The sequence below is a fragment of the Tursiops truncatus genome, chromosome 5 (genome assembly GCF_011762595.2).
Source record: "Tursiops truncatus isolate mTurTru1 chromosome 5, mTurTru1.mat.Y, whole genome shotgun sequence".
Taxonomy (NCBI): Eukaryota; Metazoa; Chordata; class Mammalia; order Artiodactyla; family Delphinidae; genus Tursiops; species Tursiops truncatus.
The window spans coordinates 87826519-87849960 of NC_047038.1; the positions used below are offsets into that span (position 1 = coordinate 87826519).

A 23442-nucleotide genomic window follows, 5' to 3' on the forward strand; every position below is an offset into this window, starting at 1 on the left:
AGTGATAGCGTAGTATCCTCTCTTTGTTTCTAGTACGATTACGAATTCTTCTGACTACCAGATGGTGCTGTGTTCCCTTCACTGAGGGTGACTGTAGCAGGACACTTCCCGTGTCACTTAGAAAGGACCGTGCCTCTGTCACATGATATCCTTTCCCATGGCTTGTAACCAAGGATCTTTAAGGGACTGGAACTAAGCTTTAAAAATGAGCTGTTTTGCATGGAAGGTCGCACACTGGAAGAAGACTTTTGTGTTAGAGAAAAAGGGGAAAGTGCTGTTTCAGACTTGTAATTGTGTTCCTTCTACACTGGATATGGAATCTTACCAAAGAATATCAATCTCTCAGTTATAAAGACAGAACCCATACATAATACTTTGTATTGATCGAGTGCCCATCTCTCAGGAGACCAGAACACTTCTGCAGATATTATATAATCAGTGCCCACAACATCCCTTTCAAAGATGATGCTTTGTATCTTTCCTGGACAACTCTCACTTGACCCTGTTTCTCTCTTGTTTTCATATTCAATGGCTCTCTTGACTTCTTTCCTTACTGTTTTCTCTGACTTTCTCCAAACTTTGCCTCTCTGTTTCTTCCATGCTTGAGAGCGTGTGTGTGTGTATGTGTGTGTGTGTGTGTGTGTGTGTGTGTGTGAGAGAGTGTGTATATGAAAGAGAGTATGTATATGTTTTAAAGGCCACATATAGAAGAGAGTTCAGTTTTCAATCTTCAAGCCAGTCAGCCAGCCTAGTGCCTAAAAGGATGTGACTAAAACACAGAGAAAAATACTTCCTTCTAGACTTTTAAGGAATTTAATTAAAATCTAATTAAAAATTTAAAATATATATGTAACTAATTAAAACAGTAAGTTCATTTGCAATAAAAATTAATAAAATACTTCCAATGACTTAAAAAGAGATTGTTTCCTAACTTGTTTTTGTAACTAATCAAGGAAAGCTTTAAAATTAATGAATTTTTTAAGCCCTGTCTTTGGGCAAGTCCTGGAGAGAGTCTAGTAATTGATATATAATTATAATAAGATGTCACTATAAGATTCATGGAAAACAAATGGAAGTTGTGGTTGACTTCTGGTACGACCATGACAGAGGACATAAAGGCACAATAATGATGATAACTTAGCTACCATTTATAAAGCATCTACAAGAGACCAGGTGTTTTATACATATTATCATCATTATAAACCTTAATATGTATTGTAATCATTAACACAACCTACTGGGCATAATTATCTCCATTTTATAAGTGAGAGCAACTGAAGCTCCAGAAGGTAAATAACCTTTCTTGCTCTAGGTCACATAGCGATAAGTTAGTAGAACAAAGATTGAACTGAAGTTTGGATGGTTCCACGACCTGTGCTATTGCTAATGCACCACGATGCTTCAGTGTTTGCAAATTGGAATGTTTACTATTGTTTACTTTTTTAGTTCCTATGAATGCTCTATACTCCATGTGTGTATAGTTCCTATGAATGCTCTATACTCCCTCATGTGTGTATCAGTTGCACACCTTAATTAAAATGTTAAGTTGCTATGTCCAGCACCTCGAGAGAAGAAATTAGGGAAAAATATGTAATGTGTGTGTATGTAATTATAAAGGACCACTTTTATTCTGTTCTTTATTTCTCCTTTTCTCTCTGTATCTATTCCTTTACGTATACTTTGCATAAACACACACACACACATATATGTGATCCAAAAATGAGTGTTAGAGAGGTAATACGATTTATTATCATCACTTATAGCACCTACTATTGAGCACCTACTAGGGGCCAGGCTCTTTACATTAATTGTTTATAATCCTCACAATACCTGTGTGAGTTACGACGTTACCTGTATTTTATAGATGAAACGGAGGCTTATAAAGGTTAGCTGACTTTCCAAAGGCCGTATGACCAGTATATAGTAAAACCAGAATTTGGACTCAGGGCCTTCTAACTCCAAAATCTGCATATTTCCATTCTTTGGGGAAGCAGAATAGCATGTCCTGTAGAAGGATTTACAGATACTTAGTTCTCATGTCAGACTGGTTGCAAACGCAGTGCCCCACTACTTTAAAAACAGGCTGTGGAACCTTCGCAGCTTCCCATCTATAAAATGGTGATGATAAAAGTATTCCCTCAAAGATGCTAGAAGAGCCAGATTAATAAATAGGCAAAACTTCGCAGAGTGGCTGACACATACTTGTCTCTCAGTCAATGTTAGGTACTGTTTTTATTCTATTTAGGTGTTCTTATCATTCTACTGGGCCGTTTGGCACCAGAAGTCAGGTTGGTGGAGAGAAGTTGAAAGCCACTGCTTCTGACCACCTACTGGGTCCTCTGTGTGTTTGGCCACACTAGCTCAGTTCCCCTGAGCCTTTCCTAAGACCTACAGTCAGCAGGACTTTATTTCCTTCTTTTCATTTGGCCATAATTAGATCATGAAAGAAGGTGCTGTAAGAGTGACATGCAGCCCCTGGGCACCCATGAGACGCCCTCTCACAAGGCCCTAAGAACATCCTGTCAGAGGAAGGAAGGTCTTTTCTTTTCAGCTTCATTAGCATGAAGACAAGCTTTCTTCTTCCTTGTGGTATGGGTTTGTTTTCTGGGGGAAACAGCAGGAAAAACGGGGCATGAGAGCATTTAGACAGAAGTTAGAAGTCAAGAATAACCACCCTTCAAGATAAAAGCCAGATTTTCCATTGTTTGCATTTATTGTTGGAATCATTGTGTCTTTAAATCTTCTCACCTTCATCAGGTTTCCCATTGATTTCTCACTTCAGCCTGCAAAACACAGCTCTTTAAAAGGGCTCTGTAAATCTTTGAGACCAGCCACAGCTTATCCACACTGTATCTAAGCAATTAGTGTTGAGATTTGCTGGCTTCCACTTACCAGCTCTTAGAGGGAGAGAACAGATTTCAAAATCTAATGTCAGAAGCTTCTCTTCTGAAGATGTGATAGAATGGATCGGTTAGTATTTGTCTTTCATGTTAGATTCCTTTTTGTTTTCGTTTTTTATTAAATTGAGTCATACCTTAAAAGACACAGTTCTTATGTGCTCATTGCAATGAGTTTTGACAAGTTTTTACCTCATGTAACCACCACACAAAACAAGATATAGAACATTTCCATCATCCCAGAAAGTGCTTTGAAATGCTCTATTTCCTGTTTTATGCCCCAGCTTTTTGAGCCTTGGGGGATCTTTCTTTGCCAAACTGCTCTGCCCCCCGCCCCCGCCACCTTCAGAGGGCAGATGCCTTAGCCCTTTCAGAAGTAGCTGAATGCCACGGAGGGCTTTCTCTCTGCTCTCCTGCCCTGCTTCCCATCTTAGGAAAGTGGCTTTCTTGCATTTGATAGAGACTCTGTGTCTAAGAGGGGTTTCTCTCAGCTCTTCTGTTGAATCTCCAGGCTTTTCTGAACTATCTGTGCATTTGACAAAGAGCATTAGAAAGTTTGCTGGGTGGACGGACGCAGGCTTTGTCGACACCTGAGACTCCACAGAATTCCAACGTGTCACCCCAGACTATAGGCAACCATTAAAAATTCATTAAAGATTTGGCTTATTTCTCCATCCCTCCATCTACAGTGCATTTATCTTCCACCTGCCACTCCGCCAGGGATGAGGCGGCCATGGATCTCTTCTCTCCTATGAAGGTCTTGTAACTTTGGAATTTAGTTTATTTACGTTTCTTTGCATCCTCATCTCACTGGTGGAATTTTTTAAACTATGATTTTATAGCTTATCCTGCTTGCTTTTATTGTTAGGTTGGGACAACTAACAGTCTCCTGTAACTTTCTAGATCTTGATCATAAGTAAGCAACCAATTAGTTTTGGTATTTCACAACAGTATATATAACTACAGTCACAGCTCACATACATCCTGTAGACCATAAAGTAAGATTGCAGATCACTGCAAGTCTGGCTTACCCACTGCAGGGAAAAAGTCCTAAATGAGTACGTTAACCACTTAACCTTGAGACTTTTATTTGTAGCATTACCCTCATTTATATATATGTTTGTATATAAATATATGTGTGTGTGTGTTTAAAGGCTTATATTTTACCAGTTGATACTCAAAGAGAGCAATGTAGACTCTTTAATTTTTATTTTTGAATTTTTTTGCTTATTGTATTACCCAATGAAGCATATCATGATAGTCTACATGGAGATGCTGTTAATCATGGGCCTAAGGCCTGTTACAGTCTCATAAACACCGCTTGGCAGTCAGACATGGAAGTAAAAGTGCTGTGATTTGATGTACCGTCAGGGTGATTGTAGGAGCTAACATTCATTTTCATGGGAAATGGAATGTCATATTAATCTTGTGCATAGCATCCTTGTGATTTTCTCTCATTAAGAAAGTGAAGTGCAAAAACTATTCTGTCCTTAAATCTCCTTAAAGAGTACATGTTCCTACTTTTAAAAATATTATGGAAAATTTAAAACATGCACTAAAATAGAATAGTACAATAAATCCTCATATGTACACATCACCTAGCTTCAATGACTGTCAAAATTTTTCCCACTGCCTCTCATATATCCCCCACTTTTGTCTTTGCGGAGACTACTATGGTGTTTTAAATTTTAAAATTAATCCTTCAGTATACATTTTACTTTTAAGATTTATAAACATATTCACTCAATACAAATAGGGTCATCCTCTAGAAAATGAGATCCATAAAAATAGGTGGAAATTTCTTTTCATGAGATTGACCTCAGTTAAGACCATCAGCAACTTGGTCCCATTTCCTTTGCACCTTTACGTCCATTTACACAGACGTTCTGCTCTGGTCCACTCACTGTGAGTTCCTCCTCATGGTGAGCATTCAATAAGTGGTGCCTAAAGGACTTACTGGATGAGTGAATGAAGCATCATATGTCCCCGAATCCGCATCTTTGCTCATGGTGTCTCTCCATCTAATGCTTTACCTCTTTGTTTCTGCCAATGCAGAAAGAAATATACACCCAAAGTTTGTCACTTTTATTCCCCTCTTCATTGGCTTTTGTTACTCTCTCTGTCATTCCTTTCTAGTTTTGTTGTCCTGCCACACTTCTTCCTACTGCCTTTTGAGTATGAGAGTTCTACAAAGACCAATTCTTTTTTCAAGGTGCAGTTTAACTTTTGTTTTCCCTGTGCTCAGTGAAATTAATCAGTCCCTCTTCTGATCTAATCATCTCTGTACCATTCATTTAGACACTTGCTTTTGATGCCTTGAATTATTAGTTAATATTTAAGTGGGCATATTTTATTTCTCCAATAAAACTTTTAAAAGTTGTTTTTATTCTTCTTTATTGTTCCCTTAAGGCTTATCTTAGTTAGCCATGTAATTGGGGCCCAGTGCATTTTCTGTTTACTTTTGGCCACATTTTTCTACTTTCTCTTTTGTTACTCAAAATAGCCTATAGCTAACTGAAATAGCATCACCAGAGTTAGGAAAAAAATAGGGTCCCAGTTACATTTGAATTTCAGATAAATAATGAACAATTTTTTTAGTGTAAGTATGTCCTACACATTACATAGAACATACTTATACTAAAAATCTTATTCACTGTTTATTTGAAACTCATATGTAACTGGGAATACTGGATTTTACCTGATGATCTAAATTGAACATTTTTTTTACTTTAGTTTTGTTCTCCAGATAGAAAGAGTAGATACACTGATAGATATCTTCCTTAAATATGTCAAATATTTGTGTCTTGATGAGTGATTTCATTCATTCAATTAACAAACATTTCTTTTGGCGCCTGCTGTATCCTAAATTGAATTCTTCCCCTGTCTTTGCTCTTCTTTCTTATTTTTTGGTGACACACAGTCCCTTTGGTCTGCAGGCGTTATACTTTTGTCATTTCTGGCTTTTACCCATCCTGTCAAAAGAGGCCAAATCCTTGTCAATCTCCCTTTTTCTCTCTGCATCTTAATCTTTCACCTTCCTTCCTCCATTCTTGTTTTTCCCAGCACCCCCTTTTTCCTTCCATACCCATAACTGGGTTCTTTCTCATCCACCACAAGCATCTCAAAAGTCTTCGCCAGCCCTAAAGAACTTGCCTTGATCCTGTAATGCTCGCATGCTCTAGCCTTTCCTTTTGTTACTGAATTTCTTAAAAATTGTCTGGAATTGCCATTTCAGTTTTTCATCCTCACATATTTCTCAACTCATTTCCCTTATTTGAACTCCCCTCAAGAAATTACCAAAAATATTCTAGTCACAAAAAAAGCAATGAAAATAAATCAATGGATTTTATTCAATCTTCATCCCTCATTATCATTTCTGCAACATTAGACCCTTATCAACCCTCCCCCACATACTACTATTTTCTCGTCCTTTGATTTTCAACACTGTGATTGTACTTTTCCTTTTACCCATCACTCTCAAAGTCTTTTGTGGTGTTTTTACTTCTATTGCAGGTACCCTAGATGTTTTACACTCGTTTCTTCTAGCACACTTTCCCTTTGTAGTTTTATTAAATTTTATTACTCCAGTGATCAGCTCTTTGCAGCTGACTCCTTAGTCGATGTCCCCAAACTTGACATCTCTCCTAGATGCAGGTCACCAGACCCATTGGACATCTCTCTGAGCATTTGCACCTTATAACACTGATGGTCTCATTGAAGGGAGCTACACTGTGCTTGCAATAGGAGGTTAGAAACATCATGAGAATTAGAGATGATGTGCTATGACAGTTCTGACAGGCAAAGAGGACTTCTGAGATTATATTCCCAACTGTTTTGTTATTAAAGTTCTGATTTAATCACTTAAATCCTGTGCATAGACTTTTGAGATAAAGATCAAAGCCATAGAGAAATGAGAATCACCTATAAGGAGTAAAGGACAGAGCGGCGAGATAAAAGTCTCCTGCATTAAGCTCAGAGGACACAATGGTCGCTTGAACAAGAGTGTTAGCCATAGTTATGGGTGAGATGTGATGTATTCTAATATAAAGTCTTCACCGTAATGTGACTTGCGAGAAAGAAAAGAATTAACGATGACTTCAAGTTTTCTGTTCTTAGAATCGAGGAGGATAAAGTTGCCATTAACAGAAATGGGCAAGACCCTAGGGGGAGCAGGTTTGAGGAAGATTAGGAGTTAGTTTTTGAACATGGTTAAGTTTAACATGCCTCTGAGGATGTAAGTACGGATGTAGAATAGTTTACTAAGAAGTAGGTACAAAATGATTAATCTTTCTCTGAATTGGAGAACATTTGCTGAGAGATTAAGAAATCACTGTTAATCCTGAAAGCAGGAAGTTGCTCTTAGAGTGAATGAAAATTGGAGTGTGGTTGAAATACACAGAGAATGTCGTATTAGGAGGACAGAATTATCTCGGTTATAACAACACGAAGGCAGTACTTCTGAAGCTTCTTTGCATCACTGCCTCCTTTGAGGTTCTAATGAAATCTTTGGTCGCTCTTCCCAGATAAATGTACATACACACAATGTTTTACATATTTTAGCGGATTGAGGGATTTCTTTCTTCTTCATGTCACTTGACATCTACGCTGGATGTGTCCAACACAGTATTGCCTTCTTTCAGGAACCAGTGTTATTTGGTTGTACATTTTCCACCATGACTTACTGAACTGTAAACAGAGTGGTTTTCATGTGAAGGATACTATTCACTTTAGAGCATTTTCCAAAGTTAGGAGCACGGTGATCTTCATGGTACTCTTTTGCAGCTATTTAAGTAAAAAGTCCTATTTGTAGTTGCACAGGAAAGTGAAGTTACTTTTTTCTGTGTTCCAACTGAGTGGTGATAGAGTTGAGATTGAAACCCATGAGGGCATTTTCCCAGTCGGCTGCTTTGATACATGTTCAGTATTTCCATGAACTAAAGAAGAATCATTTACATCTTTTTGCTTATTCTATGACTGAATTACAAATGATCAAAACCAGAATTATTTACAGTGAATCAACCAGCATCACAAACACTATTCATGAAATAATAAGTATAAAAGGCTGCCAAACAAAAATGTGTAATGTGCTATTCTGATGAAATCATGAGATTTTTATTTAGTACAATAATGTAAAGTAACATAGGAGTCCTAGACAAGAGAGTAAACCACAGTAGGCACACTTTTTCTATGAAGAACCAGATAGTAAATATTTTAGGATTTGTGTGTCAGTCTCTGCTGAAATTATTCAGTGCTGCAGCTGTAGCAAAAAGCAGCCATGAACAGTGTGTAAATGAATGAGCATGGCTGTGTTTCAATAAAACTTTATTTACAGAAACAGGTAGTGGGTTGTATTTGGCCAGTGAAATGTTGTTTACTGAGTCCTAGATTAAACTACTCATGGTAATTTTAGATAACTTTTTAATAAGAGATGGGTAGAGAGATAAACAGATAGGTAGATAGATAATTCTGCTCAGCACCGGCCTCCCTCCAGGGTTCACCTACTTTGCTTTAAAGCTGCTGACCTAAGGCTGCCTACATAGAAAACTTCTTGTGTCCACGAACATGGAGTAGATTTAAGTTTATTGAATGCAGAAGCTACACTTAGAACTTCTCTGTATCAGCACCCAGCCCAGAATGGAGCTCAAAATGATTAGTTGAATAATCGCCCCCATCAGTGGAATAAGTTGACCTATCTGGACCTTTCTCCATTCTCATCCTTACGTTGACCTATCTGGACCTTTCTCCATTCTCATCCTTACTTCACGTCACATGCCCCTAACCTGTCGTTAGAGAACTCGGTGTGAAGAGAGCACAGCCTGGAGCAAAGAGTGCTGTCCGTGAAGATGATGACAATTTTTAAAATTGAAGTACAGTTAATTTACAGTGTTGTGTTAGTTTCAGGTGTTCAGCAAAGTGATTCAGTTATACATATGTATACAAATCTATTCTTTTTCAGATTCTTTTCCATTATAGGCTATTACAAGATACTGAATATAGTTCCCTGTGCTATACAGTAGGTCCTTGTTGTTTATGTATTTTAAATATAGTAGGGTGTATCTGTTAATCTCAGACTCCTCTCAGACTGAGCTAGGATTCCAGAGAGATGAGTCAGGAGCTGCTTTGCGGTAGGCAGGGATGTTGAGAGACAGAGAGACTCAAGGCCTCCTAACCGTGTAAAGGAAGAATAGCTCAGTTTTGTCCATTTTAATTATTGGGGTCCTGGGTAAATTTTAAATGAAAAAGATGTTTCACTGATTATAAAAATTTTAAAACCATTAGCTTCTAGCAAGTGGCAACTTGTATCAGCGCAGTTTTTGTTGTTTTTAATGTTTCCTTGACTTAGGTAAGGCAAAATTGACCTCTGAAGAAAAAGATGTTACTTCTACGCAGAAGTATCTGTTTCATAGATAACAAAATGAGATATGTGATAGTAAAAATTATATAAATTGATATATGTGATGATTAAATCATAAGCTAATTATCTAACACTCTACTTTTCATCTTTACTTGTATACATCATTAATAATGAGTCATGCTTGGTCTTAATGTTTAGTTTACGATATGGATTTTGCCTGAAGTTTTACAGAATTAAGATTCATTGATACCAGCTTATGCAGAATAGTAACACTGAAATAACACAAATAATATAGATGTCTTTTCAGTGATATTTAAGTAGAATTATTTTTAGCTAGTTTGTTTTATGGGAGTGGGAAACTGTGTGTTAAGATACAGATACTGATATAAATACATGCTGCCTAAAGTTTTTATACTGAAGCCCTTAGTGAAAGATGGTGTTGGAGGCTAAAATTTCTGTACAAGGACACAAAGAATCATTTGAGGCATACAAAATTGTGTTACTGGCATTTTAAGTTGATGTAAACAAGAAACCATGTCTGTCCTGAACATCTGTATAGTTTTCACCTCAACCTGAATCTCTGTAAGAAAATCAATAAAACTGCCTGTTGGGGTTGTTTTAATGCAGCTTACCTCTTCTGGGAGCTGCAGCTATAAAGAAGGATTCTGCTGATATTAAAGTGCTGAAATTAAAGTGAAATTATGGTAAATTTTTGCTGGTTTTAAACCAAAGAAATCTGTTACCTGTTATGACCTCTAAACTTTAAAGGTATTATGCAAAAAATATTCATATGCAGAAATCTGAAAAACAAAATGAGATGTGATTAATCACCTCTCAGAAACAGACTTTAACAAAAGAGTAATTGTGCAATTCAGCTGTTTACAAGTTGAAACTAATATTTCAGGGAAAGATCTAGAGTTTGGGGGGGGGTTTTCCTGACTTATGTAAGAACTTTACCTTTTGAGCTCTATAAAAATATGAACTCTTTCTGGTCAGAGATTCTTCTTTTATGTGTGTGACCTTCTTTTATGACTAGATGACTTATATTAAGAGAATTCATGAATAGTAAAGGATATTGATGCATTTGGTGAGAGGGACAACTCTTGCCTCCAACGGACAGGAAAAGTTTTTCTTTCTATATTTCTTTGAAAGGTATTCTCAAATTACTCTTCTGTTAGCACATGACATACCCATTAGCCCTGCACCTAAGAGAAAATCCAACATTACGGCACCAGCAGGTTCAGTGTCTGGTGAAAGTCTGCTTCCTGGTTCTAGACAGTCTTCTCATTGTGTCCTCATGTGACAGAAGGAACAAGGAGCACTCTGGGGTCTCTTTTGCAAGGGCACTAATCCCATTCATGAAGACTCCACCCTCTTGACCTAATCACCTCTCAAAGGCCCTGCCTCCGAATACCATCACATAGGGGATAAAGTTTCAGCATATGAATTTTAGGGGAGCCCAAATATTCAGACAGTAGCACCCCATTAGGGTTGGTGAGTAACTGGCTGCAAGAGGGCATAACCTTCCAGGTGAGGCTGCTCTAAAGCAGCAAAACGCAGTTTTCTAGAGAAGGAGACAGCTGTGAGCTGATAGCAGCTAAAACTCAGCAGCTGGAGGATGGGTGCCCAGGCCTTATCCACTACGCTAGCAAAAGGATTCTCTTGCATATTGGAAACAGAAACAGGAGTGAGCTCCTGTCAAGAAATACAGCACTGACAACATGACAGCAGTTCACGAGCCAGAAGAAAATTTGAAAATTGACCTGTGAGCTTGAGGCCATGTAACACAGGGCTAGAGATCCCATACCCAACTCCACAGCCCATCACAGCACTCTCCAATAATGGATTCTCTTGACACTGACCTGGAGTCAACAAGAAAAGCTGTATTTTATTAGGTTATGCAATTGAAAAAAGCAGAGATCTCCAACATTTTTATAGTTTAGTTCCTGAAGTCACCAATCTCTATAGTTATTTAGAAAAGAAATAGCTCATTTGTGAAAGCTCTGGGTAAATTAGTTAACCAAATGTAACCTTGAGAGCATTAACTCTATGGCCATCAGCTTGAAGCACAAGAATCTGTGCACTACAGAAATCAGTACTTTTTGTTTTGGCTGCTTAGTGCAGCCTGCGGGATCCTAGTTCCCCAACCAGGGGTTGAACCCGTGCCCTCTGCACTGGGAGCGTGGAGTCTCAACCACTGGACCTCCAGGGAAGCCCCATCAGAAGTCATCACTTTTTGAACAACAAAGGTGTTTCAGAGAGTCTCACGTTTGGAGACTTAAGATATTATTGTGTCTTGGTTTACTCTCAGGAAGGTTCACAGGAAAGAAAGACTTTGTGGTTTGTTTCTGTTGAACAGATGGTTGATTGTAGGGTTGTAGCACAAACCAGCTAACGGATTGCATCATTCTCATTGTATTTTCAATAATTGATAGCCTCCTGGCCCCCTTACCTGTTATCCCATTAACACCTCCTCAGGTGTCACCTTCCAATGGTTTACCCTCAGGCTGTTTTACAGAGACTCTTAGCATAATTCCGTATATAGCCCATCAAGTATCAAAAGCTGCTTTTGTTGTGGCACAGTGTTCCCTAGAAAAATTTTCCTGTTTTTCTTCTTCAGCACCATAATGCTACCTTTGACTGGGCATTTCTGACGACGAAGGAATGTTTGAAATATGGAGGAAAGCTCATGGGCAACAACTGTGGTTTTGTTCCTGATATCACTCTCATGTCTTTCATCCTTTTCTTGGGCACCTACACCTCTTCTATGGCTCTGAAAAAATTCAAAACTAGTCGTTATTTTCCAACCACGGTAAGTACCTGAGCTTTAAGTAATTTTCATTGAATTCCCACTGTATTAACAATAATACAGCTTTACAAAATGAAAAAGGCACCTGTAATTCAACCTTTCCAATATAAATTTGTGCATTTAAAAAATTGCTTTCCAGTCTGTGTCTACGTGCGTACATATTCTTAATATAATTGTAGTCTAGCTTTGAAAAACCATCCAAGGATTTTGCTCACATAATTCTACCCTAAATTCTGACTGTTGTAATTCCAAGTGTACTGAAAGAAAAAAGTGGGGTGTATTCTATACAAAAATGCACAAGTTAAGAAGAGATCTTCTAAATCTGTAGTGTGTTTGAGTACCTAAGCCAACACTCTTTTCATATTAATCAGGAATTTTGACATAGAACTCTTTGTTCATCAGCTGCACATGAGAGTAATTGAGTAGTTGAATCATGGACTGTAGGAGTAAACTTGAGCCATGTTACACTAGTACTGGTGTAAGATATGAGTGTCATCTGAGCCAACCTTTCCTTCCTGTAGTGACAAACGCCCTACTGTGGAAACACAGATAATTGAGCTGAGTTGTGCAGACATCCTGTCTCCCATTAATATGCTTAGGTGAGCTCAAAGTCAAAAATGTGGTTCCTTGAGAGACTACAAGATAAGACCAACATTTAGTTAATGGCATTTTGTGTTTTTACCTGCAGAACAAAACTAATCCTTTGCTTTACAGTTCAGTTCTCACTGCTTAGGGTGTCAATACTTCTTAGTATTGTTGATTATACCTCATTTTTATCAATGAGCTGCTCTCCACAGCTGAAATCTCATGAATCTCTCCTCCTGTGTTCTTGTAGAAGGAGCAGGAGAACTTTGGAAGACATGAGATGCAGTCGATAAAGTTCCTTTTCTTAATTCCTGGGAAGTGAAACTGACAATTAATACGTTCACTTTCAGCTAGGAAATTTTTTGACTCTCTGATATTTCTTTTAAAATGGAAAATAAAGGGAAGGTTTGATGATTGTCTCAATCTGTTTGGGTGGCTATAACAGAATACCAGACTGGAAGGCTTATAAACAACAGAAATTTGTTTCTCACAGCTCTGGAGGCCAGGAGGTCCAAGATCAGTGCCAGCATGGTTGGGTGAGAGCCCTCTTGCTGGTTCCTAGCCAGCACCTTTTCACTGTGCCCTCAGGAGGTAGAAGGGCTGGGGAGCTCTGCAGAGTGTCCTTTATAGGAACGCTAATGCCATTCCTGAAGGCTCCATCCTCATGTTCTTCCTAAGGCCCCACCTCCTAATATCATCTTCTTGTGGGTTAGAATTTCAACATATGGATTTTGGAGGGTCGCAACATTCAGACCACAGCTGTAATGAAATGTCCCGAGCTAGCTGGCCCAAAGAATGAAACATTTCCTCAAAGTGAAATGTAGGAAGAAGCGTTCAACTTTGTCTGCCTTAAATGGACATCACAAACTGGTGGCCCACAGGCAGAATTCAGCCCCCAGACATTCTTTGTTTACTTCACAGTTTGTAAACACACACATGCACACACATACACACTTGGAGGCTTAGGTGGAACCTGTCCTTTGCAGGTAGTTACTGTCCTCACGACTCTCTGTTGTCTAAGACTTGGCTGCTTCACACATTCAGATTAAGTGCCTATCCCTGAAGACATTTGAGCTTGTGACACCAGTTCACGCACTGGGAAATGTGCTTACTTGATCCACCTCTTCAGTGGTATATTACGTGTAGAACAGATTCCTGGGTAGAGGTCTTTGAGGGTGATTTCTTCTTCTCTATTGAGGTTTTTCCTTCTTAATTATTAATTCATGGGGCATTGTTTTTTGTGGGTTTTTTTTGGCTCACACTTTGGGAATTATCACTCTTTTTATATCTTTCATTTGCCAAAGTCTGATATTATTTAGGCATAGTAGTAGGTAGAAAAGTAGAAAATTTTGTGAAGCACTTGTAAATCATAGTTGGCAAAATAATTTCAACCTTAAAATGAATAGTGATGAATTTTTTTTCCCCCCCCGGTACGCGGGCCTCTCACTGCTGTGGCCTCTCCCATTGCGGAGCACAGGCTCCGGACGCGTAGGCTCAGCAGCCATGGCTCACAGGCCCAGCTGCTCCGCGGCATGTGGGATCTTCCCGGACCGGGGCACGAACCCGTGTCCCCTGCATCGGCAGGCGGACCCTCAACCACTGCGCCACCAGGGAAGCCCAATAGTGATGAATTTTAATAGACATCACCTTTTTTTCCCAGCAGTAATTCCCAAATTGATAATAGCTCTTTAGACTAAAAGAAATTGCCCCTTATAAGAGCCCAAACAGGTAATTTCTCAGACATTGATAAATGCAATTGAGAAATGTTGAAAAATGTTGAATATGTGAAAATAGAATAATGATAGCATTCTAATTACAATTCCTATTGAGAAGGTTCTCGCATTGTTTACAATTGTTTACACCAAATTATAAAATAAACAGGCAGGAGAAAATATATGTGATTTCTAAGGAGTGATGTTTAAGTGTGTAGGCTTTCACTCTGTCATCTCCCCTACTTACTTCACGTTTATAACTAAATAATAATACATACATAAATTCATAACATACATACATGGATAATAAGAGCATTTTTTTTCCTCTCATTTGCCAAAACATGTTTTCATTTAAACTGTCATTTAAAAGGATGGTTTCTATAGGTAGGAGCACATAGGTTTATAGATTCTTATACTTGTATACTATATTCTACAATTAAAACATATGCTTAAACATGGTAAGTTAGATAGTCCTTGACTACTGTGACAGTAATCAAGCCTAACTGTTACTGCTTCCTCGCTCACACCAACAGTTCACGTGAATCCTCTAAAATTGCAAAATGCTAATACTGGATGGCAGTGTCCTTGCCGTACAAAATGTCCGATTCTCCTTTAACTTCACAGTCATTGCTGTCTTGCACTCTCATTTCCAAACTTTTGCATGAGTTGTTAGTCGATGAAGACTGTAAACTGCTGGGAAACTGTTATACTTTTATTTTACTCCTCACATCAATTAGCACCAGGTTGGATGCAGGCTAGTACTCAATATTTGTTGACTAGTGGAAACCAGTCAAGTAGAGATAAATGCTGCAATTTATGGAAAGAGCACAGATGTAGGAACCCAGAAGCAGTAGATGCTAGTGCCAGCACTGCCATTAACTGTGCGCCCTTTGATAGCTAAATGTGGACTTTAGTCCACACGCGTAAAGGGAGAGACTTAAAGAAATTAATAGATGACAGTTAACATCCTTTAAACTCTAGTATTCTATAATTTTAAAGAGAGTTTTCTCATTCCATCTCCTAAAATAAGTTCTCTGTATTCAACTTGTGCTTATAGCAATGATCAGGACTTACAGGTTCCCAAAAGTTCATTATCTTCTCCATCTTTATGCCAGGTCTGCTTTTGCAGCTGCTGCCAACCTCTCTCTGTGGATGACCCACAATCGCCGTGTAGCAAATTCAAAACGTGGGGTTGTCTTTCCACAGTGGAACGTCCTTATCTTCTGGTACTCCTTACCTCAGCTAATAATATCACCTCTCTTCACAGCCACCCAAGATCAAAATCTTAAAATCATACTTGGTGTATCAGTCAGAGTCCCAGCAGGAAGCAAATTATACCCTCAAATTAGGATAGTCTGAGGGGTTTAATGAAAGCATCATTTGCAAAGGTGAGATCAGGTTTAGGGAAACGGCAAAGGAGAGTGTAGTGTCTGGTAGCAGTGGGACTGTTACTATCCCTCACTCAAAGAATGTGGAAAAGGAGTGGTTGCTGGAACCTGGGGAAGACAAAATTGTAGAGAGAGCTTTCCTGAAAGGCCCCATGAGTTTGGATTGAGGGGTTTAGCCAGTCTGAGGCAACCTCAAAGGGATATAGCTTTGGGAATCAATGCTCTGATCTCTCTCTTCCCCCCATGGCCTGCCCAGGCTGAAGGCTTCTGGAATCTGGAGAGCACGTGAGCCTATTGTAGACCACACAGGTCAGCCTCCCAAGGCAGAGAGCCTGGTGGAAAAGAGTAGAAATGCATCTGGTATGATAAAAGATGATATCCATCGTATTTACCTTTCCAAGTTTTTCTTTATCAAGTTAAACTCGTCAGCCCCCTCGATTATCCTGCTATAATCGCTCTCCTTTATATGTACACTTATGCTCCCCTAGTTCAGTCTCTCATTGCCTTTGCCTAGACCAGGGTTGGTTATCCACTCTTCCCCTCCCTCATGAAGCCACTGGCAGTCCATAAGTGTGAACACTTAAGATGAAACAGTTTGCCTTTGCTAGCCTGTCCATCAGGAATTTGATTTGTCTGTCAGGCACTTCCAGAGAGCCCTAATGCTCAGTGGAACAGGGTGGAGTACAGTACCCCACTGACTGCCCCCTTTGTGCTTCCCACCCCTTTTAGAGGGGTGCATTAGTCTGTTATCCCATACATTTACTCTTCTGTTACATCGGCCTCAAGTCTTTTGCCAGTGTTTTGGCATCAAAACTTCCTGAAGGAGCATCACAGCATAATCTGTGGTCTTCTGTGGCAGATGGCCTGGGGTATTACCAGGAAATGTTCTTCCAGAGTCCCCTACCGACAAGTGGTGGTGCTCACGGAGCAGAGATGCCATCACTGCAATATGTAGTGGCAAAATGAAAGCAGTCAGCTTGAAGATGGAGCAGGATTGTGATTAGTAGAACTCATAAAGCCACAGAGCCTCTGAATTAGGCAGAATTATTGATACTTTAATATAGTCAGATGCAGTGTGGCTGGTTGATGTACGTAATTGGCATGAAAATGTTTTTCTTAAGGATCTACTTAATTTCCTCTTTTTCCTCCCCTTGGAAAAAGTAAGAGTTCTAACACGCCCATGAATTGATGTAATGGTAAGATTCTTTAATATCCTTCTGGTTGTTATTGTCATTTAAATAGAGAAGATCAGAAAGTGCCAGGTACCGTTAATAACTTTGGCAACTTCTGTGGTTTATTTAGATGACATTTGAGCAGAATGTTCTTTGATATCCTTCTTAAAAAAATAACAGTATTCTAAATTCTATAGTTAATTAGTATATTCATTCAATATTGAAAAAAATTATTTTGAGTCTGATGTGTGCTTGATACAACACTGGATGGTAAGGCTACAAAAACAAGTAATTCATGGGCCTGGAATATAGTAGGAACTTAATATGTATTTGTTGAATAAGTTAGATTTTTTGAGTTTTTAAATGGGATGATTCATTTTGATCCTTCTGCCCTATTCATGCTTACTGTCTACTGTAGGATCACACTTTGGTGACTTCATGTGACCTAAGTAAATTGATGGTGGTCTTTGAGGAGCTGGCTTTATGGATGAGAAAAAAGTGTAGGGCTTCAGGAATTTCAGTGAAAACACAATGAGCATTTTAGTTAGGTGACACGTTAGTTTTTATCCATATAAAACACAGTTTAGGATTCTACAATTAGCTGTATTTTTGGAACCATGATTCTTAGTTGGCCTTTTGGCCTGTGACAATTCTATTAATGTTGGATGTGTTTAGTTTAGTTTATAAACAACTCTTTACAAGAATCAGGTAGCATCCCTACTCTGTTTTCTTTTTCTCTCAGAAATTTTTTTGGTGAATGGTAAAAACTATCAAATTGAAACAAATAATGTATCCAAATATGAGGAAGAAATAGTGAGCCTGTATTCTTTGTCCCATCCTAGTGTTAATAATACTGGGTGACATTTGGCTGGTTCTTGCGGAAACATCAGACCACATCCTGCCATTGAAGCTCATTTGGAAAATGACTTTGCTTGTCAGTGAAAGGGAATCAGATTTTCAAATTCTTGTGTTATTTTGTACCAAGGAAAATAATTTTTAAAGTCAAATTTGTTTTTAATTCAAAACTCACTTTCATATTTTTTTTTCTTAAGAATGACAGAGGGTAATAGGTTCTGAACACAATCCAATCTGTTCAACATTCAACAAAGATTACAAATACTTAAGTTTTTGTGGATGTATAACAAAAAATACAGTCAACCTGAATTGAGCCCAAAGAAAAAAAAGGTTGGGAGCATTGTTTGGCCAAAGTGTTTTTGAGGGTTTTGTTTGTTTGCAAAGTCCCTTTTGCCGTGTGATGTGAGAGGTTTTAATGTCAGCATAGAGGTAGTCTGTGGACAGAAGTCATTTTGACCGTGGTACTTGTTGGTCAGAAGCACCATACAAAAGTCACCAGCATTGAAATCTATCCATTAACACAAAATGATCTCCTGCTCCATTTCTAGACTGTCTCATTTATACATATGACTTACCAGTTCTTTTTAAATTTAAAATTTTGTACCTTAATGTAAATTATAAAACCACCTTCCTTTTAAAGCCCTTTATTGTAATGGTTTTGGGGGGATATATCCAAGAAGACCTTATTAGAGGATCAAGAAATTTTGACACTTGGGTCTTAATCTTTGAATTTTAGTATTAGGACTTTGAATACCATCTAGTCCATCGTTGCCTCTTCATTTCTGACAACCACTCATCTGTGGGCTGCTCGAATGCTTCCCGGAACAGGAACTTCACATCTCCGAAGGCATTCCTGATAGAAAACACAAACCTGCCTTTCCACAGCCTCGTCCTCGGGGTCTGCCGTTGCCCTCGAAGCTACACAGAACAAGTTTAGTCCTTCTTTTCTATGACAGATTTCACATATTTGAAGGCAGTTTCTCCCTACAGCTTCTTTAGGCCTCCTGTCATTTTGTATGAGATGTGATTTCTGGACTCCTATTCCACTGGCCATCCTTCTCTGAGCCAGTTCCAGATTTTCAGTTTCTACTTAGAATATAGTGACCAGATTGGGACATAGTATTTCCCAGGTGATTTACTCATTTGCTTCTGGCACTCACGCATTTGGGTCTTTTGTTCTACTGCTCAGTTTGAGGCAGAATAGAGGAAGAGGCCCATGGCTGCTAAAGTCTCCTTAGCTTCCCTGCTGAACCACTTGATTAGGCCTACTCCCCTCTGTTCCCTGCTTGGAAAAACAATTTTTTTTCAAGTAGACTTTCACTGGCTCTTAAGCCCCGCCTAGATAAATTGCCCACCCAATCCAATTCCCTTCTTTGTTCCCTGAATTTCTCTGACTTTCGAGCTTATGGCATTAAAATCCTGGAGTCTAAATCAGACTTTCCTTTTATTGAATTCTAATTGTAGTGGGTATTATTGATTCAAAATACGGTGTATTATGATTGCTGTACTGATATTAATGCTTATTTCTTTTATAGTGCTGTATAGCATTGGCTATGGGGGGAAGGGGATCAAATATTTAAACTTTCATAGTATTTTGTGCCTTTTCATGACTGCCAAAGACACATATTTGTCTGACACACTTTTTTTTCATCTAGAATAAATTCGTTTTTACACTGTTGTTTAGCATTTTCCAAGCACGGCGATCATGCGAGGAATTGACATCCTGAATTAATATTTATTGAGAACCCCCAGAGTGCCTGCTGCTGTAGTTGTCTCTTTATAACAGCTCCATCCATTGAGAACTGCTCTGCAGGCTCACAGCCTTTCCCCCCAGTTAATTTAGGAGCAGCTGCAGTCCTCGCAAAGTGAAAACCAAATATCCTCTGGGGCTTCAGAGGAACCCAATTCATTTTTTTCCCCTGTAAATTAACTAGCTTCTCACTGTTGGTGTCTCAATGATTATGACTCTCTTAATAACTAATACGGTACCATCCTTCATGAAGAGTATGTGTATAATAGATTTATTAGATGGTTATTTGAATTTCCCTTCCCATCCACTTAATGTCTTCTTTGCTTTGATAGTTTAAATATTTAAGCAGGTTGCTTTTTATTAGATTGAGATATTTTGTAACTCTGCAGAGGACAGAAATACTTTTCTCCTCTCCAATTTTATAATTAAAAAATGGTAAACAAAAATAAAAGAGCTCAAAACCATTCTGGTATATAAGAATCTTAGTTGAAACACACTTTCCTTTTCCCCATTCATGAATGGAGGTAGGAATTATTATATGTCATAGCACATCTGTGTACCACTCCAAAAAGAACAGCAAACTTTTTTATAGTTAGTCTTTGATATATATTAGTTAACTTGTGTTTCATTTAGATTGTGATAGTTTATATTCTTAGGATATTGAAGTGTGAGCCTAGAGAGACTTAGCATTTGATTGGATGGACCCATTAGTTATGACGTTTGTCCAAGCTAAAGTTGAGGCCTCTGAATCCACAGGATTGGGCATGAAATCTTGTGGGAACAGTTTTCTCATGAAAACTTTGGCACTTCTAATCATTACTAGTAGGGAAGTAGGGACTATGGGTTTCTAATTTGATTTCTTTATTTATATATTGACACATAAAAGGGTACTGTTATGGAGTTTTTGCAAGAGATCGAGTTTGATGAAAAGGAAAGATAAAATAAACTAAAAAATGAAAGGAAATTCATACATGTTTCTTTTGCTAAATGTGTTTGGAAAGGTAAGAAGGACCTAAATAGAGTGATTCTTACTTCCTTAAAGTCCGATGCCACGCTACTGTACCTGGGTCCTAGAGTATATCTAGTAAGCTTGTATACTCAAAGCTTGACATTTTTCAGGCAGTTCAAATTAAAGTTTAATTTTAGTACAGGGTAAGACCTGAAGAGCCTGCTAAAATAGCACCCCTACCTGCCTTCGCTAATTAGAGGATTTAGAGTTGAATACACAAGTGGCCTGGGAAAAATCAGTTTCCTTGACTATGAAGTTCAAACCAGATCCACTATCTTAGGAATGAATGTCTTACAATAAACACTCTTCAGGAGTGATTTCTGATGTCCCTGAACCGTATTGTACAATTTAAGGGGAAGGAAGGGGAAATAGAAGTGAATATAACTGTACAGAACATATCACCCTAGCTGTGATTTTTAATAAGGTTAAGCAATATTATTAAGAGTATCTTTCTTTCCCCATAATTTTAAGAAATGTAATCCTGAATTATTAGCATTTGACTTTTTAGCTACTGTTATACCTATAGTATAATAGTGCCACACTTGACAAGAATGCCATTGCCAAGGGTTTCTACCAAATTTATATATAATATAAATATATTATATATAAATTTGTGAAACTAATAATTAAACTTAAACTGTTTATTTTACTTTATTTTTTCAATTTATTTATTTAATTTATTTATTTTTGGCTGCATTGGGTCTTCATTGCTGCGTGCGGGCTTTCTCTAGTTGCAGCGAGCGGGGGCTACTCTTCGTCTCTGTGCGTGGGCTTCTCATTGTGATTGCAGTGGCTTTTCTTGTTGCAGAGCATGGACTGTAGGCATGTGAGCTTCAGTAGTTGTGGCTTGCAGGCTCAGTAGTTGTGGTGCACGGGCTTAGTTGCTCCGCAGCATGTGGGATCTTCCCGGACCAGGGCTTGAACCCGTGTCCCCTGCGTTGGCAGGCAGGTTCTTAATCACTGCGCCACCAGGGAAGCCCAAACTATCTGTAGTTTCCCGTGGCTGCTGTATCAAATTACCACAAACACGATGGCTTAAAACACATTTACTGTCTTGAGATCTGGAGGACAGAAGTCTGAAATATATCTCAACGAGCTAAAATCAAGGTGTTGGCAGGGCTGTGTTCTTTCTGAAGCCTCTGGGGGAGACTATCTTTCCTTGCCTTTTCCAGCTTCTAGAGGCTGCCCACATTCCTTGGTTCTTGGCCCTTTTCCTCCATCTTCAAAGCCAGTAGTGACCAGTCAAGTCTTTCTCACGCTGCATCACTCTGACACGGATTCTCCTGCCTCCCCTTTCACTTACAGGGATTCTTGTGATTACACTGGACCTACTGGAATAATCCTGGATGGTTTCCCTAATTGCGAGGTCGTCTGATTAGTAGCCTTAATTCTGTCGGCAACTCTGATTCTCCCTAGCCGTGTAACATTACATATTCACAGGTTCCAGGAATTAGGCATCTTTAGAGGGGAATTACTCTGCCTTCTACGTTATCTGACCTAAATTTTAACATGATTATTCTGGGTGATACCTTGGCAGTGTCCTCAAGTTGGCGAGTATAGAGACAGGAAGCAGGAACCATATGAGATAAAGTGGTGGTTTAGATAAGGGTGGGAATAGCAATGGAGGTGATGAGAAGAGACAGGATCCCAGATATGTTTTGAACGTAATTTGCTGACCTGTTGGATGTAGGATGTGAGAGAAAGAGAAGAGTTGCATGGATAGTCCAAAGTTTTGGGCCTAAGCGATAGGAAAAAAATAATCTGCCGTTAATTAAAATGAAGAAAACTACTGAAAGAGCAGGTTTAGGGCTTCAGTGCTTGGTTTATGGAAGGCTGAGAATGACTCCTCTCCTAAGTAAAGAAGCAGCATTTCCCCGGTGCCTGGTAGTGATTCCAGTCAGGCAGATCTGTCCCCTAGAAGGGCCAGAGGTGCGGGCCCTAGGGGCATTTCTACCAAGAAATGGCCAATTGGATTCATTTGCTACCCTCTACTTCCCTCCTCCTGTTTATGGGGGGGAAAAAAGGAGGAGCAGTGCCTTTTTAATAACCATTACCCTCTTTAGAAAGAATAACTTGTAGGATATCTGAGCTGTCAACAAGTTGGATCTGCTGAGTAAGGATTGGGAGGGTGATAAAGAAGAGAGAACTTCTTTTTTGCCTTGGCAGTGACCTCTGGTCTTGCAGTGATTCATGACCTACTGGACCAGAGAGGCTGCTGTAACATCTTAATATACTCCTGAGCCTGCTTCAACAATGACCGTCTCTTGCCAGACCATCCTGAGCTGCCCGTGTGAAAATTTACTTGCACAAAACTTAAGAAAATGGGTGTTTCCTCCCATATTGAGCCCCTGGGAAGCATCCTTTTTCTGCAGGGATTCCAGATACTTCCAACCAAAATGAGCTCTGAGTGGCAGTTTCATATTATTACTGGGTTTTTATTTCTTGTTTCTTGGAATTCAAGATTTCTTTCTGAGACCTCCTGACAGTAGATTATTTAGTTATTCCAGTGGTTTCTGCAGCCAAAGAGGCTTTGTGGAACTTGAAATAACCTGAGTTAATGTATATTAGGAGAGTTTGTGATGCTGCAGGTGCTATGCTAAAAAGCACTTTCATGGCTTATCCTATGTAATTCTTATGACAGACCAATGAAGTTGTAGAGATTATCTTGTCTACATTTTGCAGTTGGAGTAATTAAAATAAAGTAATTAAAGTAAATAAAGTAATTAAAGTAAGAAAGGATAAGTATTTACAAGTAGGAAATAATGGTACTGGAGTTCCAACCCAGCTAATCTGACTATAGAAACTGTGTGCTTCTAACTGCTGTACTATATGTTTTCCCCAAATTGATCCCTGCCATCTATTTGTGCTTGGTGTTAAATTGCGCCTAAAAGTCCCATAGCTGGCTCTCTG

The 23442-nt window shown here is 38.8% G+C and overlaps 1 protein-coding gene across 2 annotated transcripts in view; it reads left to right on the forward strand.

The window, feature by feature from the left end:
* The window catches only part of SLC4A4 (solute carrier family 4 member 4), a 307296-nt gene that overhangs the window by 240026 nt on the left and 43828 nt on the right, over positions 1 to 23442 (forward strand). For both annotated transcript variants that reach the window (XM_073805320.1, XM_019932691.2), the window contains one exon: positions 11873 to 12064. In XM_073805320.1, the coding sequence (XP_073661421.1) occupies positions 11873 to 12064 (192 nt within the window). The remainder of the gene's footprint in view (positions 1 to 11872; positions 12065 to 23442) is intronic.